Raw genomic sequence first — 20,592 nt, 5'->3', positions numbered from 1 at the left:
GTGTGACACACTTGTATATCTATCTTTGTGCTTTTCGTCCAATCATTTCCTTATGTTAGTGGAAGTAGAATTTGGGAGCCAAAGGCATATACTTTTTATGCTTCTTGGTATATATTTGTTTGCTTTTTTTAAAAAAAATCACTGATGTTATGTCAATGATAGTGGGGAGCCTAATTAAAAAGTACTAAAATTATCTACTTAATTTTTCTGTCATTAAGTAACATTCAGCTGTAAAATTCAAATCTAACCAAATTAACTTTCTCATTAAAAAACATTTCCACTTTTCATGGAAAAGCAAGTATTATTATTATTTTTTTTTGGAATTTTTTACTCAAAAAGAGCATATATAAAGTGTGAAAGAAGATGAATCAGATTGCACTGAACGTTTCGCAGGAAAACACCATCTGGCATTAAAAACCTTCAACTAGTCACAAAGATCATATCAAAAAGTAAGGTGGACAAGAGATTGGTGGAAAGAAATCCAGTGTAATTCATTGTTAATAGATACGCTGGAAGAAGGATATGGCCGTCATATTGACTAGTATAGTTAGCAATTATTTGAATAAACGAGAAAATGTGATTATTAATAGTTGTTCATAAACTCTTTGTATAAACAGTATGTTTTCTCCCTCCAAACCTATAACTCAAAAACCTGCTCTCATTCTTTCTTGGCAAGTACTTGGATTTAAGCTCACTTTGCTTTGACTCTTGGCTTGTAGAAATGGCTGCCAGGGTATTACTTAGCTATCAGAGGAATCAGAATCAATGTAATATACCTTTGGGCCCATAGTAATTCCCACTTAAATATAATGGAAGATATTTGACCAGTTCTATTACTATAGCTGATCTACATTAATGTGATTTCCTTTTGCTAAACTAGCAGGATCTTAGTCACGTTAGACAAGTATCATAATCTTTGTGATTCATATCTGAGACTCCTGAGGTTCTAAGCATCACAATGTCTCACTTCTTTTTTGTCCTAACTCTTTTTCTTTGCCACCACTCAATTCAGCAATAGTTGAGGTTTTAATTTAAATTAATGCTCATTAAATATACCAGAAACCCGTTACCATTGAGTCGATTCTGACTCATAGCAACCCTATAGGACAGAGTAGAACTGCCCATAGGATTTCCAAGGACTGGCTGATGGATTCGAACTGCCGACCTTTTGGTTAGCAGCCGACATCTTAACCGCACATCCTGGGATGTTATAATTCATTAGAACTGGAATAAAAGGGGTTTCTCTCTTTTATATATAAAACGTATTTTTTAAACAGACTTTGTAATATATATTTTTAATGTGTTTCTTTAAAGCATAGTTCTAGGATTTCAATGAACTGATACTGCATCAGTAGTCCATTTTAAAAACAAACTAACAAAAAGTATTCTATGTTCAGAATTTTCAAAGGATAATGAAGTTTTTAAACACGACTAACAGTTGAGCCAGGTTTCAGGACATTTATCAAGTACTTTGGTTTTTTGTTTTTTTGGTTTAATTGCACAATATGTTTTCAGGTGATATTCAAATAAAATAGCTTCATTAAATTTAGCACCTTATATTTTAAGTTTATAGGGTTATTTGGAATACATTTCCAATAGCTGCTGTATTGAAGAAGCATTACCTTGTCATTTTTTATTCTATTTTTATAGCATGGTAAAAGGTTTACTTTATTGAAGCTGTCTTCCATGCATCAGAATGTTGCCTTGGTGTGTCAGTACCAGCTATTGCTAGCATAATGAGTCTAATTTAGAGACACTTATGCCACATATCTCTAAAAGATGGTGATGAGAAAGCATGTGGTATAGTTTTTAAGCTCAGAACATTGCCAAGTCCTTGTTTTCAGGCACGTGGATTTTTACATTGTACTTTTGAACAGAGCTTGGATCTAGACCTAGCAGCTGAGCAGCATCAATGGTGACATAATTTCTTTACATTCTAAATTACTCCGTTGGTAGGATACTGTTCTAGCCTCTGCTTTGACATGGTAAATGTCCACTATGTTGTCTCGTAATGATATGGACTCTAATGCAATAACATGGTTAATCAATTCAATGATAAAATTTCTTTCTTGAGTATGTATCTCCTGAAAATTGATAGGATGGTACACCAATTATGTGATTTTTTTTTTTTTACTAATCTTATTAAAGGGGGAGAACATTAAATCTTGAATACTGTACCTCAATTTTATTGTAATGATTTTGCTGGTTACCAGGTGGGGTGGCAGTTGAAAAATTTGGTGAATGCACTACGAGAGGACCCGAGTGGTGTTATCTTAACTTTGAAAAAGCGACCTCAGAGCATGCTTACCTCAGCACCAGCTTTACTGAAAAATATGAGATGGAAGCCCCTTGCTCTGCAGGTAATGAAGCTTAATCATAAGTCATACACCATCATTTTAGCCATAGATTATCTCAGTAATGCTTCTTTTTTGTGCCTCATCTCAGCAGCATATGGATTAATCTTGTATGCTTTTGAAAATTTGTTTGTAAAATGATCTCTTCACAGCTTATCCTAATAGGCTTAATTGTGATGAAATCTGAAAGAGTTACTGTAATTAAACCCAAATGATAAAGAGCCCTGCCTTAATTTCTAAACATTAAATAATAATTCCAAAGAACCACAAGTTATTTCATGCCAAAGTATGAATAGAAATGAAAATAAGAAGCTTCATTTTGTGTTAGAATCTTCTACTTTCTAAATTATATTTACATACACTTCCGGAAGAAACTAAGTGATAGCTTCTAAAATTCCTTTAAATTAGCTTATAAAATAGTAATTTACAAACAGTAGGAAATGAAGTTTTAGGTCAGTAGTTAAACTGTACCTAAAACATTCCTCCTGACTGACCATTTTTCTCTTTTTCACGTTATAGAGTGGCAGAATAAGGGAAATTGTTCCATTAGAATTTCTGCATTTTTCTTCAGCATGAATCATCACTCTAAAATATTACTCTGGGTGTTGATTAAATTACATTATTACAAAGCAGAGTTATCTAGAAAAATTTTTAAATAAGGCTCTGATTGATGAAAGGCAAAGAAGTAATATGTTTTCTTCCATTTCAGTCAGGATATAATCTATAAACACATTATAGAAAAAACTTTTTTCTTTCATAAAACCTGCATTTTTTAAAATAGTAGACTATTATCTTGTCTTAGAAGTCTAATTTTTTTAAAAAAATTAACCATTGAAATAGAGCATTGCCCGTTGTTCAGTTTAAAAAGAAAAGCAGTATATAAAACTGTCATTGTTGTTACTGCTATGTAAATTGTTAATAAGTTCTCTATAAGTACTTCATACCATTCACAGATTTTTTTTCTAATAAGTAAACTCAACGTGACACATGAATGGCCTGATAGATTATTATGATTTCTCATTGCTTAAAACTTTGCTACTTATTGGCCTCAGATTTGGCATTATACATCACCATATAAAAACATAAAATGTTCCAACATTAAGGTTTTAAAATTTTGATATGAATCTCTCTGTTTTTAAAATGAGTGTATGTAAAACTGTATTAATATAACCAAATGCATTTGACTTGCAGTATATGTTTATTATCAGATTTTTCATGATCATTAAAGTGGCTCAATATTATTCATTAACTAAGACATAGATTAGCAAATCAGACATGCCCATTGCATCATTTTATTTTCTCACTGCATTATAAATTGCTTTGTTCTTCCACTCTGTGACATCCTATTGACATGTCTTCCCCAAAGATCCATCTTCAGAGTCTGAGGGGTGGGAACTCTGAACAAGAGCCCCCTGCTTTCAACCATTAGCTTTTCTTCTCTGTGTATGTGTAATTAAATTTAATAACTCGTCTCTGTTGTTGTTAGGTGCCAACGGTTGATTTCGACTTATAGCAACCCTATGTGACAGAGTAGAACTGCATCATGGGGTTTTCTAGGCTGTAATCTTTGCAGGAGCACATCATCAGGTCTCTCTCCCGTACAGCCACTGTGTGGGTTCGAATCACCAACCTTTCAGTTATCAGCCAAGTGCTTAACCATTGTACCACCAGGGCTCCTTAACTCTTCTCTAGTCCCTCGTAGTCCCTCGTATTTTACATTACACACCAAAAAAGATGCTAGTTTCCAGTTGAGCCATGAACTCTGAGGGAATATCTCCAGCAAAGAAATTGAAACTTTGCTCCTCTTTTTATTCTTAAATTGTGCTCATGGTTTATTACAGGGAAAAGATATAGATTAAACTTAGCCAAGGGAAGGAGTACATAGGACAGAGTCCAGGAAGGTTTCAGACACAGAGCTCCCATTGTCCTCTCCCTCGTGGAGTCAGGACGCGTTAATCTCTTGGAATCAATGTGTGACATTACACGTGAGTATTGTGAACCTGGGAAGCTCACCTGCGGTTCGGTGTCCAGAATTTTTATTGGGGCTTTATCATGTAGGCATGAGTGATTGACTGACCACATAGTTGGTCTTAGTCTCCAGGTCCACTGATGTTGTATAACCCAAAGCCCCTAACCTAAGTGACATGGTTGGTCCTTCTGGCGTGGCCAACCCCCACCTTAAGATTTTTTTAGATTCTTTTCCACAAACACAAATCGAAGTGGAAATTTTAGGTAATGACAGGAGCCACTTAAGAATCACTTTCACATGAAATGTTGAAATAATTGGAAGACCAGCATTTCATTTTTGCTATACATACATTTGGTATATGTGTACTTAAAGCTAGAGAGCAATGATATAATTTTCAAAATTATATCGTTCCTAATTCTATAATAGATTTTATGGCCTTATTTCTGGGTCCATTCCTAAATGCCAAGAAGCATCACTAATTATCTTTATTTAAATGGCATCACTAATTATATTTATTCCTCGTTGTTCATTCAGTTACTCTGTGTATATTTGTAGCTTTACTTTTTGAGAATGCTGAAATCTGGGGAAAAAAAATCAGCATTTATACAAGTGATTTCCCCAGTGCATATATGGATCAGTATTTTTAGAAATTTGTTATTTCCACTGAATTCAGTTCACTGTGTTAGCATCAACTCAGCCACCTATAGGTAAAACAATACTATTAGGAAAAGAAACTGCTTCCAACTCCTTTGAAATTGCTTCAGTGGTTGACTCTTTGCAAAGCAGAAGGAAGATTATTAGTTTTAGTTAATTAAAAACTTCCTAGTGGTGCTAAAGCAAGGTCTGAGGAGTAAGGGCTAAGGACAAGTTCTCTGACATACCATACCACCACCACCACCAAATCTCCTCCCTGGAACCTGTTTTGAAGTCCTAAAATTGTACCCTTACAGATTTCCTTCTTGATCTTTAAAGGTTTTGGTCTGTGTTAAAAAATGCAAAGACACCTGGGAATTATCTGGTTAGAATTTTTATACAATGTATATTTTGAAATAACCAAAGATGAACAAAACTGGAGTGCACCAGGATATGGAGGCTGAACGTAGACTGCCTCCAAAGTGGAAAAAGTCAAAGAAATAGTGAGACTAGAAAGTCTTGAAGGCAGTTTTGTGTTCTTCTGTGACTTTGCTTGAGGGCACTCTTTTCTTCCTAGTGCTTAAGAAAGGACCTCTGATGTAAAACTTATGCTTTATGTAGTAACAGCCATCTTTGTAGACATTAACACAAGTGCCATTTTTATAGTATTCTTGCCTCTGGTGTGTATACAAATACAATGGAGCCAAAATACCCATTAATTCACCTAAATATAAATCTTTAGTGTTCAAACTTGAAGAATTGAACATTGGGTTTCTTTTTTGTTTCACTGGGAGTACCAGTAGTCTACTAGGAATTATTTGAAATAGAGGCTACAAAAAGAAACAATCTGTGGCATTTATTTAGCTCGATGTCTATTTTATCTTATATTATACCAGGCTTAATTTACCTATTAGCATTTTCAGATAAAATATAGCAAAGTTGGTGAAGTGTGGAGGTAGACACTAATACATGCATCTATTAACCAACAAAAAAAAAAAAACTTTATCCTAACATAAGGAATATTGATTTTAATTAAACAAAGAAATAATTTGTATCTATACAAATAAAACATAACCTTATCTACCCTAAGATAGAAGATTGTTGAAGAATACCACGTTTTAATGAAAGGACAAGTTTTGTTTCTAAAAAACTTAAAAAGGATAGTGACTTCCAATGTTAAATCAACTGCAATGATGAACTTGGATTTGGATTTTCTTTCAAAACTCATTCATGAAATGATAGCCAAATAAGCAAAAGCATACAACTCAAGCTCATGGTCACAGATCAGTTTCATTAGTACATTTCATGAAATTTGACAGCTCTTTTGTTAAATTCCTGATTTCTCAAGCATTTTGCGATACAACTGTAGGGCTTAAGATACCTTAGTCAAATACTACAACCAGATTTAATAATATCTTGAAGATTGAATTTGTTTTCTCTACACCCATTTATAAATAAGTGATGTCTTACCTGAGATACAATCTTTTATTCTAAGAAAGCAAACCAGGAATTCCTTGCTTCGTGAGATCCGTTTTTAAAAACATCTCCTTAGTGGCACCCTGTGCTAATGTACGGTATCCTGGTATGTATGGTGACTCCTTTGGTATGCATGGAAGACTCCGGTTCTTCCAAATCAATGAAGAATCTCAGGGAATTGTGGATAAACCTCAAGGTATATTTTTATACATTTGTGATTTTAAATTAGTATGCATAGGGCACGAGCATGCATGAATGGTGTGATTTTCTTTTTACAAGAGATGTATGTGAGAGTTAGCTGGACACTGCCAAGAATATCCCTTGAAATCATCCCTGGGAATCAACAATTTTCAAAAACACTTAAGAACCTATCCTTTTTTGGTGAGAATGCTTCTCAGAAATGACCGCTAGAATTCAACATACTGATAGAGGTATTGCTCAAAACATTTTTATACAAAATAAGGTCAAGCTGTATCATTAGAATTATGTTCCTAAACTGAATTCTAACCCACAAATCTCTTGTATTGATGCCATAGTTTAAATTTTACTGTTTAACATTACTTTAAAAAAAATTAGATACCATTTTTACAGGATATTTAAATAACTTTGAGCAGAAAAAGAAATGGAAAGCAAATAGTCATAGCAGTCGTTTTTGTCTATCAACTGCTATAACAACTGGAGAACACTGCTTACATGACATTTCAAATGTATACAGATACGGATGGTTGAAATCTTTCTGTAAAAATCAGAAGATATAAGCAATAATAACTTTTACTTCAGTATCCAAGTTACGGGTCATCGTGACTGAAAAAACATTAGTGACAGAAAGTTTATCTGTTACTGAGAGTTTTGTTTTAAAAACATGTTTAGAAGAAGAAGAGAACTAGTATTAGGTATGACACTAGAAAAGAAAATCCATTTTTAGCTAAAAACATAATTGTGCTGACTGGAAGGCAGAAACGATGTGTTTTACACGTTCAAATTAGTAACTAGCTGCAAGGAATTGTCACGTAAAATTTTTGTTCACCAGTGTTTAAATAAATTAAAGGGTCTAACTTATATTTGTGTCTTCCTGCCAAAAGCTTTCAAAATATTAACCATTATTACAAATAATCACTTATAATGCAAAAATTACCCATTCTTTTCTTTAGTTAAATTAAACACTGTGTACTGTGATTTGAAAAAAGGAAGTCCAGTTTTAATGTTGCAGTATTAACTGTCATACAACTAGATGAAATACACTAGTGTTAACCTCAATACAATGTGCAAAATTTGATGATTTAGTGGAAAAAGCTATTTTATAGTGTGACTCAGAAGTCTGTATTAGTTGTATGTTATATAACTACATACATATTCTTCTGCACATGTATCTGTATTTTTTAACTCATGCAGATATGGTTTCCCAATCAAGCCTGTGATCAGATTTTTCTGATAGTCTAATAGGAAAGAAAAAATTACATGCTCATAAAAGAAAATTCAATATTTTTGTATTTATAAATTTGGAGTCTAGAAAAAGCTATGGAACAACTAAGAGTGGAAGAATTTCAAATTCATGTGTTTTCCTTGCTTAACTTACTACTTATGAAAAACATAGCCAGGAAAAGGTTTGCCCAATAATTTTCCAAATTGGATCTAGCATTCTTTATATGGTCAAGAAATTTGTAAGATTATATGAAGCTTCTTGCCTCCCAAAATCCAGAATATATTTCCTCTGGAACATTTGTTTAGATGATCAGGAAGAGAGCTGCTAACATAAAACAGTATTCTGGTACTAGTGTTGGGGATTTTAATGGTGTGTTTGAACCAAGTAAGAAGGACTTGTGTGAATGTTCTGTGCTAGAATAATGGGATATTGTGATCTATTTGAGTCTGCGCTTATTCCCAAGAGTGAATAAAATAAATGGCCAGGCTTTGTGCTTGATGTGATAATTTGTATTTCAGTGTGTATCTCCCCACCTCACCCCCCACAAGTTAAAGCAAGCTCTGTGTGATCTTTGCATTAGTGAATTTTAGAGAGAACTATGTAACGCATAACACACTGTTTTCATCTTTAACGCTGGGGCTCTGTTTATGTTGTTGGTTTCATTCAAGATTTTTTATAGCTCCATCAAAGCTGGATCAGTTACCAGACAGAGGGACAACAGAAGTTATTCTTGCCAAGAGATGATAAAATGTAAAATGTTTTGAGTAAGACCTCAACGCCAAATGTAGTTTCTTGCGCATAGAAGTTATTTTTTTCTCATAGTCTTTAAGACCACAGGGGTTTCAAAGGTACATTGATACCTTCCAGATGTGCTCAGTTACCTTAGAGATGTTAGCAAGGAGGCTACCAGGAAAAGACCTGCGCTATCAAAGGATTTAAAATGAGATTTCGGTGATCCCTTACAAAAGCTGAAAATTTTCATTTACAATCATCACAGTCTTCCAATGATGTTTAAACTGAATGAGTAGAATATTACTGCTGAAGTCATTACTCATGTTTCAGAGGAAGATTTGTGCCATACAATATTTTGGGGTACAACTTTAAAGTATTAAATTTATCCAGTTTAAACTGATGCTATGCAAAATTTACGTGTAAGCTTAACCTCGTAAATTTCTGAGTCCTGTTGACAGTATTAAGTTGTCATTAATTGACCTAAGGTTATAAAGGTATATTTGAAGAGATACACATGAACATTTTATTTAGGATTTGGACATTTTAAAAGATCCATGCCCTTACCTCGAGAAATCTATCATGGACTTATTGTAGAAGAGTAACACAACGTATATGCAAATACATATTCCATGTTGGTGCCTCACTAAATCTGTAGAAGTAGAGCTTTATGTCACAGGGGCCATTTGGATATGAAAACAAGATCCTTCTAGGAAGTAAACCTCTTTGGATGGGATCCAAAATAGACCCATGTCATACTTTAGATCCATGTCATACTTTATTGCATACCATAATGGATAAATTATACTAAAGCTTCATGCTTTCTTGAGTAACAGATGTAGTCTTAAAATACCCTTGTATTTTATCCATGTTATCCATAAGTGTTGATAGTTCCTAATTGTCTTCCCATGCAAATTTTACCAGTATAAGAGAAAGAATCAAAATGGTAAAAAGAAAAGAATATTACCATTTATTTCTCCTTTTTTTCTTAAATTGGAAATCCTTTACAGTATGATGTTAACTGCTTTTCTTATCCTATGTTATGAACAAAGTATTAAAATTAAATGCTGCCAAGGTATGAGATGCTATCCTTTTTCATTATTATACTCTAATTTTTAGATATCTTTTCTCAAACTATGGAATATTTCTAATAAAATTTGAATTGAAGACCAAGAGAACTCCCCTTTTTGAGTTGAAGGAAGCTGAATTTGTCACTTTTTGTGTGTTTTCACACTTAAATGGTTAATGGTGATTTCAGTGCCACTTGTTATAAGTAGGACTTTCACTGGTAATTTCAGCCAATTGCGTCATTTATTTTGTGCCTGATGTAGTCAAATTGTGCCTATCTTTCTAATGTTCATTAATGCATTTTTTTTTCACTCTCCTAGGTGTTTAATCTTGCACTCTTTCAATTGTTGCCCAAAATTAGGAAAAATCTTAAGCGATTGTAATTTTTTATCTTTGGGGTTAAGTAGCTCTTTTCATTTTCCCATAAAGCTTCTACTTTATCATACTTTATTTTTCCATTGCTTAATGTCTAAGTTTATTTACTTATTTTTTAACTTGATTCTCAAAAGGTTTTTAGTTTAGATTAGATTGACAAAAAAGTACAGTTAGTAGATAAAACTAAATTTCCCCAAAAGAACAAGTTGTCCTCTCCAACTTGTTCAGTTAATAAATTAGTCTAACCAGCTGTTATAATCAGACTTGTTATGTTTTAAAATATTTAAAAGTTTTTTCTTCTTTTTACTATTAGCTAATTACATTAACTGATGGCCTTTAGAGCAACTCCATATTGACAGTTAGAAACCTAGAATAATAGTAGTTTGAAAGAAGTTGACAAGGGTAATATTTAAATTTCTTAGAAGGGAAAAGGCACAAGTACCCTAAGTAGACAATCCTATAAATAATCCAGGCAGAATAAGATATTCTGTGGGTCCTTACTCCGTACTTGAACAATATTGAAAATATAATTGCTAACCATTGATTACTGCTTCTTTTTTTTCCCCTTCCTTCCTTTTTATTTGGGGATGGGGAAGGGGAGGTAGTCACTAACCAAGAAAAACTATGTTTGCTTCTATAGATAGTAAAACAAAAAGAGAGAGATACTCAAAGGAGAAATAAAAAACCAAAATCAAACCCATTGCTGGGAAGTTGAATTCTGACTCATAGCAACCCTGTAGGACAGAATAGAATTGTCCCCATAGGATTTCCCAGGCTGTAAATCTTTACGAAAGCAGGCTGCCATATCTTTTTCCCACGGAGTGGCTGGTGGGTTCGAACCACTGACCTTTCAGTTAGCAGCCAAGCACATAACCACTGTGCCACCAGGGCTCCTTAAAAATACAAATACACTCGTTACCATTGAGTGGATTCTGCCTCATAGCAACCCTATAGAACAGAGTAGAACTGCCTCATAGGGTTTCCAAGGAGTGGCTGGTAGATTTGAACTGCTGACCATTTGGTTAGCAAACAAACTCTTAACCACTGCACTACCAGGGCTCCTTAAAATAGAAATAGTGACCCTAAAAGAGAGGAAGGAAAATAAAATTTTAAGTTGGGTTACTAAAAAGCACTTATGTTTTTAGAACATGTGCTTAAGTTCACTCGTAGTAATTGTTAGGATATTTTAAAATAAGAGACATAATAAAAAATAAAGAAAAATTTTATTGTATTTTTTATTTTAGAGCATTTAAAAAGCATACTGAATATAAGTTTTTCTCTCACAGTGCATCTGTTAAATAGTATTGGAGATAATGTACTGTGTAATAGATGTTTTCTTTACTACATTTCTATTCTTTTATGATAACATTTTTGCCAGACTTCAATTTAATGTCATCTGTGTTTAATACCAAGACAGGAATACAATTATAAAGTCCCGTCATAGTAACTACATGCATACATTTTTGTTGTTGTTGTTGTTGGTCTAAATACTTAAAGAATCTATCATTCAAGGTCTGTAGAGGCATAAAATGCATTCTTAGAAAAAATGCAGTTCTTTATTTCTTGGAACTTTATGGTGTTCATCCAGACAGGTGACTCCTTTATAATCTCATTGCCAAGCATTTTGTTTTCAAAAGACACACATCGTTTAACTGGACACTATTCCAAAATCAGCAGAGTTAAACATAATAGTTTTTACTGCATACTGTCTTACCTTAAAATTCCTCAAATTTCCTCAATTAACATGTAAAGCTTCTGACTTTTTTTTTTTACATTATATGAGATGCAGTGGGTTTTTTTTTAATGAGATGCTATTATAGAGTCCCAAAATAAATTATCCATTCTTTTTCCTTTCTCCCTGTCTTTCTTTAATCTCTATTTCACATAGATTAAAACTTAACCTTCATTTTGGCAGGATGTGTGATTTCAAGCTATTCAGGTGAGCTGTGTAACTAAGGAAGGTCAAAACCATGAAGTGAGTTATAAACTATGTAGCCTACCCCAGTGACCCATGTTGTACTTTACATTGTACTTATGCCTGGCGTTTGGAACAAATTTTGTTGATCTGTACAAAAGTATCGTCATGATATAAAATAGTTGTAATGTGCTATTTTTGATTGTCCAGCAATACTCGTTAAAGTAATAGAACCGTGGGTCTTATTATGCTAAAAGTGTTTTCGTACTGGCTGAAATGACACCTTGCCATGCAAAGATACAGTTCGTTTTGTGATCGTTATTTTTGGTTTGCAATTTCTCTACAATTCTTACTTTTAATGTTAATTGTATATGTAGCTAATCAGTAAAATCGGTAAGATACAGATGAAAATTTGTGAGTTATAGTTTCACTTTAGAATGATTTCTTGAACCACATCATCAGTGTTAAATGCTGTTAAGCTTAAAATTGGGAGTACTCTTAAGTAAATGCATCTTGATGTATTGCTTAAGACAAAATATACACTATCTTAACTTCTAGAGAAAATATCAAATACAGACGTGGAAAAGAGATCTATAGATACACAACTAAAATTATTCTAAACAAAGGTAAATGTGTGTGCTTACGAAAGGTGAAATGATTGCGTCACACTGATCACCAGACTTTTGAACATGTACCATAAAATGGCTTTGAGAAGACAGCTGTGTTTATATTTACAAGAAAAAGTATGTTTTTCTAGAAAATACTCTTTCTAGTTAGCCTTTCATATTCCACTTGTATAATATTTTCTGAGACTCTTCAGCGTTCTACTAACCTAGAAGTATGGTTTGTCTTCTTTTTGGGAAAAGATCTGAGATGTCTTTCTCATATATCAATCAAGATGTGAATGAGCGAATTCTTTTAAGAGTTACTTTTTATTATCCTTGTTTCAGAGGCTTCTGTGGGATTCTAACAAAGTAAATTTAATTTAAATAGGTTCCTGACTCTGAGATAAATCTCCCTGTTATGCAACACTGCATGGTATTGCCACCTTATAAGTAGCTTTTAAGTGTCTTATACCACAGAATAAGGTGAGTTGGGAACTAAGAGGAAATGTTTTACATAATAAATGCTTTGTTTTTGGAGATTCAAAGGATTATTTATGTGCTAAATAACATGCTTCTTGATTTCAGCCAACTTCAAAATTTGGCAGAAATAGATCATTTTAAAATAACTATGTGTCGTTGTTGTTGTTGTTTTGTGTGTTGTTTGTGTGCGTATGTATTTTCTTTTTCATTTTAACCAGCCTCTTATACCTAGAAGTCCCACAAGCAGCGTTGCCACGCCTTCCAGCACCATCAGTACACCCACCAAAAGAGACAGTTCAGCCCTCCAGGATCTCTACATTCCCCCTCCTCCTGCAGAACCGTACATTCCCAGGTATAAAACTAACCTTCATGTTCTAGTCAGCTGCTGCCTAGAAACTAACCAAACAGAGCGTAAGCTGTGAAGTCAATTCCCAAGGAACGCCTTGAATATTTTCTCAGTTAGGAATCCTGGACACATTCTGGGAAGTCATTCCATTATTGAGGATGCACTTTGGTTAATAATAATAACTAATTTGTATTAAACACTATGTGTTAATATCTCATACCCATTTTCTCATATAATAGAAAAGTAGTCTTAAATAGCAGTTATGATTATTTTAATAAGTAAAGAATAAGTGAAGCTTTTTGGCTAAGAAGCCCCAGTCAAAGCCTCAGTTGACTTTGAACATTTCATTTTTTTTTTTTAAGGGGAAGTTATAGATAACTTCTATGCCTTCTTAAATGTATGCGATGAGGGAAGAGTTTTTTTTTTTTTTCCGCTAATACTTCTGTATCTAGAATTTCTACTTCCTTAGTTGATTAATGTTTCAGGAAGTAGAGAAGTAGAGAGAGTTTGCAAGAGAATAAATTGCCTGCTAAAGTCTGTTTTCTAGATTTCTTGAGGCCCTATCTCAATTCCATTTCCAGACTCCTATTTGAAATTCCTGGCAGGTCTGGGAGAACATAGCTTTGTGCGTAATGCTTCCTGTCCAAAAGCATTCTTATAGCTAGCCTTGCAGAATACAAAAATTATGGAAAAGGGCTAGCACTAACTAGAGATAATTAATACCAATCACAAAGAATTTGATTCCGTTTTTAAATTAGTTGTGCAGTTATTCAAAAACAATAATTTAGGTCTCTTGTTTTTAGGCACTATAGTGAATATTCAATTCTTCTGGTTATAAAATAACTGAAATTCCTTGGGCTTAATTAATACTCATTATTCTTTAGAAGTGTTCCTGAAATTTTTATTCTGTTGCATATGATGGTACTGATGTTTTAGGATCGGAATGCTACACGGCCACATGCCATGTCTGTAAATACTGTGTTGTCATCTAGTAATAAAAAGAGTCAGTTTTATAAACATTTTTGTTCTAATATTTTTGAGAATTAAATGTGGCTATGTTTTTTTTTCATCATGGGAACATGATTTATGAGATGATATAATTTACTAAGCTAGCATTTCATAAATCTTTCTAATATATAATTTATAGTCTTCTGTTCAGTTTGCAATCAGATGTGCCAAACCATCCAATACCCTAGTAAAACATGAGTTGCATTTTAACTCCATTAAGACAGTGTCAGGCTTTCTGAGTACTCTTGCTCAAGGAGGAGTAAAAGCATATGTGCTTCAAATAGGAAGGGACCTTTTTTTGGCAACTGACTATTTAAGAGGCCTTATTCTTCAGAAACCTACATATGCAGATATACAGCAAAAGATTATTTTGTCAAATCTCTGCAGTTTTTAAATGTTCTTTCCTCTTTTCTTGGGTGGGGAGGAACTTGCTGTAAAGCATTTCTTAGAAAATATTTAAAATACACTTAAGACAAAAGAGTAAAATGATCCAGCTCTGTCCTCCGAGTGCTATTTAAAAATACAAGAGAACGTGAGAGGTTGAAATGTAAAAATAGTGATCAATATTGCTTGAAAGCTCCATACTTTTCAGTAAAATTCATAATTGGTGCTTACTGTCTTGCTTTAATTGATTCTTAGTAGGTCAGGGTGTAATTTAACAGTATATTCTAAATGTATTTAGACTCACATTATTAGTTAACCAGTCACACAGTCTTTCAGTATAGCACAACCAGAACAATTCATGCATCAAAGATACCACAGCCTTGTATAAATTATCTGCATTATCTGGTTTGACATGAAATTATATTCGTAAAACTTTTTGCAATTGTCATTCTTTTTATAGGTATAGCCTTAGGACATATGTTAATTATATATTTGAATTATAAGCCAGTAAAAGCTTTTGCATCTTAAAAATGGCAGGATTAGTTTTCACGTTTGGTAGAATTTTTTTCAGGTAATTACAATTCTTCGAACACATTTATTCCAGAAAAAAACAAATGTGGTTACAAAAGTGCTTTTTATTTTTTCTTTAAAAGAGAAAACACTCATGTTTGTGAAATGAGTGAGATTTCATTGGTATTTTATTTTGACTTGTGACTATATACTATATAAGAAAAAATAAAATTTTTTTTCTACCATTAATCATAATGTATGGTGCATTTTTATATTTGACCAAATTCCTTTTTCTGTGATGCAAATGAAGATTATATTATAGCTCTTTCCACAGCTATGAAGTTTATGCAGTAATTTTTCTTTTGAACTCTACTGTGCACTTTTAAATAATAAAGCAATACTCTAACTTTTAATCTGTTCCCTTAAATCTTTAATAAAGCAAAGGTGTAGATTTATTACATGTACGTACAAATATATAACATTAAGAAAAGTTAAAAATGACAAAAATAAAAATATCCTTACAGCCCGATGAATTAATACATAGACGTTTTCAGAGAGTCATGACCTAAGTGTACACACACACACACACACGCGCGCACACACACACACTCACTCTGTCTCTCAGTGTATTAATTTATTCTGCAGGAGAAAGTTTGTTTTGGGTTTGTACTTTTCTTAATTCAACTTTATTTGAGTGTATTCTGTGTAGACATGTTTAATTACTGTGCCCTGTTGGTATGAGGTCCGTCCTTCATATCATTATAGAGTAAGCACTATCAGCACTTCCAATTTTCTCCCACAGGGTATGTCCGTATAAATAGAGCATGGTGAATTAACTAGAGCCAAATCACTCTCTGACCTCAACTGTGTTAGCATTCGTAGAGAAGTCTGCCCATTTACAGATACGTATTTGCCTTACGCCAGTGCCACAAATTCTTTAGGGTTGTTTGCAGGCTAATTACAGTGTAAGTTTCTTTTTGATTGAGGACTAATGGTAACAAAAAGTACCAGGGCATTTGTTCAGACAAAGCTTTCAACTAGCTAAATGTAAAATTCTACCTGTGTTTTATTTTTATTTTCTTAATGTGGCCTAAGAACTAGCTATATAGTTATAATTTCATAATCAACAATACTTTTATTTTAAAAAAATAAAAGAGCAAATGGCAGCGCAAGTGGTAGCCTCAGCTCGTGGTGAGTTAATAAGACAATGTGCTGATTCGGTCAGTCTTGAATAGCATGTACTACTTTCTACATATTTCAAATACTAGGAATGTCTCTACATTTGGACAAGCCTAATCTTTGCATATATTTGCGTACAGATACTTAAGAGGCCGAGACTCCTATTTTGAATTCGACATTAGTTTTACAAGTTCATCACCATCTTTATAAAGCATAATAGGACTTAATTGAAAATTTGTTCTTTTTATTTGTGTCTTGCTATAATTCATTTGGAAACCCTGGTGGCGTAGAGGTTAAGTGCCACAGCTGCTAACCAAAAGGTTGTCAGTTCGAATCCACCAGGCGTTCCTTGGAAACTCTATGGGGCAGTTCAACTCTGTCCTCTAGGGTTGGTATGGGTCAGAATCGACTCAACGGCAATGGGTTAGGATTTTTATAATTCAGTTTATTCTGTAGATTTAAGATTTTAATCTTAGAAGTTAATATAAAATTAAGTTTTTTCCTGGTTTCATAGTATTGACTCATGGCCCTGTTTAGGATAACTGGAAACAATTAAGAACTAAGAAGAAATGTAAGTAATGATAGTCAAGGGAAGAAACAGATTACATTTACGTTAATAGTCATTTTCTAGAAGACAAGCCTTTCTAACAAAATTTTCATAACTTGTCAGCGAAACATTCCATAAATTAAACAAGGTTCAGTTTAGTCAATCCTAAATGGAATATTTCTGTCAAAATACCACTTGTGATAGGCTCAATCACCAATTACTAGGTGTGAGTAATAGGTTTTAAGGATTCCATGAATTATTGGAATTTTTTTCTCTAGAATCCTCTAGAAGAACAAATAAACTTGTCATCACCCTAAATTCCATGCTTAAATTCCATGTTTTATAAAGTCTCCATTTTCCTTCCACGAAAAAAAAAAAAAACTGATGTGTAATGAAATTTCGATACATCCGGTTTAGAATGAGTCTTATGAATAGCTCTTTTTACTCTTAAATGAGATACTTAGAGTTTGAATACTAAGGCTGATTAAAGTTTATGTTAAATTAATAACAATGCTGTTTGAAATTCTTATAATACCAGTTTCTGTAGTGCTAATGTTTTTGTTTTTTTTTTTAATGTGGTTCTTAAGGCCATAGTATCCCTTACAGAGGTGGTAGTTCCTAAACAAATCTTTGTTTTTGAGCAGTGGAAGTTATTACCAATAATCAATTTAGTAAACTGGCAGAAGAAAGCTATGTAGTTAACATTGTTAACATTATACCTGCTATCTCGAACACTAAAACCAAGTTAATGTGCTAAGATGATTTTCTTTGTATGACACAAAGTGAAAAATGGACTAGAACAAGAGTTAGAAAACCCATGAGCCATTACTATCTCCACTATTAGCTGTATGACATTTGGTTAAGTCATTTAACATCTCTGAGTCTCAGCATTTTTTTCTGCAAAGTGGGAATAATTAAAAATTGCCCTATGAATCTCAAAGGAAAGTTGGAAAGATCAGAAGATGCATTGTATGGGGAGGATGTCATTATTATTTTAGACCTTCTCTGCCATTTTACCACCCTGATGCTATCCTACTTCCTTCTCCTTTACTCTGCCCTTCCTTTAGGGATGAAAAAGGAAACCTTCCCTGTGAAGACCTCAGGGGGCATATGGTGGGCAAGCCAGTCCATAAGGGATCTGAATCACCAAATTCGTTTTTGGATCAGGAATACCGAAAGAGATTTAATATTGTTGAAGAAGATACTGTCTTGTATTGCTATGAATATGAAAAAGGAAGATCAAGCAGTCAAGGAAGACGAGAAAGCACCCCAACTTATGGTAACTATAAGAGTTCTTCTCTTAACGTTTGCATACGAATATATTTCTGGCATGGAAATCTCCATTTCCTTTCCTAGGTTTTTGAGTTTTGGGAATTACTTGATAGCTTTTGAATCTTTATAATTGATCTGTGTCAGTCATATGCTTCTAAGTGGAATCTCAATGATTTGAGGCATGGCATTAGAAATTATTCTAAGTTTTCCAAAGATAAGGAAGGACAGTAGGTAATATTTTAGCTCATCAATGATTTAATGAAAATCTTTTTAGCATCACATGTACGTTTTGTATGTCAGATGTTCCCAAATTGGAATAATCCATTTTTTTTCAGTTTTTATAATAAATACTTACTGTTAATAAAAAAAACTTCTTTAAAATAAAATTGTTCCCTTATTCCACAGAGATTTTTTTTTTAAATCTCAAAATTAGACTTTTTGGGGGGAAACCTCATCTCAAGTTTTGTATTTTTTTTTTTTTAGAAGCTACAAAATCAATGTGACATGTGAGTGGAAAAGTTGACATTTTAAGGAGGATGGACATACTGTATATAAGGCAAAGATGGGTCTAGAGTTACCATATATATAGAATTTTTTTTATATTTAACATGTTTTTCTATGCATGACCAAGAAAGTTACCCAGTCACAAATACTTAAAATCAACATACTGTATCTGAAAGGTTTGCAAATAAAGTTGCCTGAAGTCAAAGTAGGAAAACCTGTGGTCCTATTGCAGAATGAATTGGAAGTCTGTGCTCCTCCATTTCCAGTTTTCAAACTATAATTTTCAGTGAGGCTCTTATATTTTGGGGAAGGACAGGATCCCTGCTCACTAGTCCAGACTTTGTCACTGGTTGCTGAGCAGAAGGAAAGTTGTTTTTAACTCTCCCTTGCCACCCGCCACCAGTTGTTCACCATGGCCATATACCTCTCCAGCAACCCCACAAGAACAGGCGTCACATACCTTATTGCACATGCCTAATTTCTTCGCTGCTCTTGGGTAATAATTTTGAATGAAAAGTTTTGCCCAAATTGATCCTAAAGACCAGGGTCCGTACTTACCTTACTTTGCATTATTCTCTGTACATGTGCTTTTTTATCATGAGACTAAGTAATGGGTTTTTTTTTAGCATAGCTCCTCAATTATACTTACTGTGGTAGCACTTATTTTGAAGCATTGTATATTGAAGGTATTTATACCTTTGCTCTTCTTCTCTATTATAAACCTCTGCAGTATAAATGCCTGCCATCTTTGTTATTTCTACCCCTCCCCCATGACTAATATAGTGTCTTAAAGATAGTAATTTCTTAATAAAAATCATTTGAATAACAGTACTTAAAGGAGCAAATAAGGTTTTGGGTGGAATTTTCTAAAAGTCCATAAGATTTTCATTTTTATTTATTTATTCCACAAGTGCTCGCTGATTGGCACCTTCTCAAACCTAGGTCTGAGATCTAAGGACTGATGTGAATATCTCAGCTTAGGCCCTAAAGGCCCCAATACAAATTACTTCAAAGCTTTGTAAACAATAAGAGATGACTGTCAGAATAACGCAACTTCTTTATTTAACCTATAAAGTGGCCCTAACATGTACTCCAAAGTGTGACAGTATTCTCTTGTATTTGAAAATAACGAAAATGAAAACACACTATTCTGATGAAGTATGCTGCAAAAAAACTAAAGTACAAAAAAGTTCACATCTGATATTTTCTGGAAATGACAGTAATTTAACTTGTAAGCACTTGTATGATGCCTTAGAATGCAGCGTATTATCCTAGTTCTTTATCTTTAGTGTGTTCAACTTAGGCCTTAGTCACAAATCCTCTTATCCTGAAGTATGTGTATTTAGCCACCTTTACTCTTCTAACTCCCCAGATTACTTCTTTACTCAAAGAGAAGTTAGAGTTGAGATTGTCAGAGTCTGGATAGGATTTTAAGAAGCAAAAGGGGGACAGGTGAAATATGTGTGTACTTGGCACATTGTCTTAGTACAGTTGTATTTTAAAGTTAAATATATGAGAAACATATTTAGAGAAGATCTGTTATTAGACACAGTGAACAAAGAAACAAAAGAATGCTTAAAAATACTCTTAATTATGGGTTTTAGAATATATCGTTTAACCAAAGTTCTCACTTTATATCACGTACCCACTGGTTGTTGCTTAGAGTGAGTTGAAAGAAGTACAGTTATTTGTACTAGTAGACAAGTACAATATGGATATTCAGTGGAAGGCCTTTCTAAGGAAATAAGTAAATAATACCTATTGAGCTTTTATATATGTTCTAAGCATTTTAATGGCATTAATCCATTTAATCCT

General features: G+C 33.4%; 1 protein-coding gene across 7 annotated transcripts in view; it reads left to right on the top strand.

Annotated features, from left to right (window-relative positions):
* The window catches only part of CNKSR2 (connector enhancer of kinase suppressor of Ras 2), a 276,951-nt gene that overhangs the window by 151,695 nt on the left and 104,664 nt on the right, over nt 1-20,592 (top strand). For 4 of the 7 annotated variants that reach the window (XM_049871589.1, XM_049871586.1, XM_049871587.1 and 1 more), the window contains 3 exons: nt 2,214-2,360; nt 13,246-13,379; nt 18,069-18,280. In XM_049871589.1, coding sequence (XP_049727546.1) covers nt 2,214-2,360; nt 13,246-13,379; nt 18,069-18,280 — 493 coding nt within the window. The remainder of the gene's footprint in view (nt 1-2,213; nt 2,361-13,245; nt 13,380-18,068; nt 18,281-20,592) is intronic. The other 3 variants (XM_049871591.1, XM_049871590.1, XM_049871588.1) reach the window with 1 other exon arrangement.

This window comes from Elephas maximus, chromosome X (assembly GCF_024166365.1).
Source record: "Elephas maximus indicus isolate mEleMax1 chromosome X, mEleMax1 primary haplotype, whole genome shotgun sequence".
NCBI lineage: Eukaryota > Metazoa > Chordata > Mammalia > Proboscidea > Elephantidae > Elephas > Elephas maximus.
This window is presented reverse-complemented; position numbering and strand designations above follow the sequence as displayed.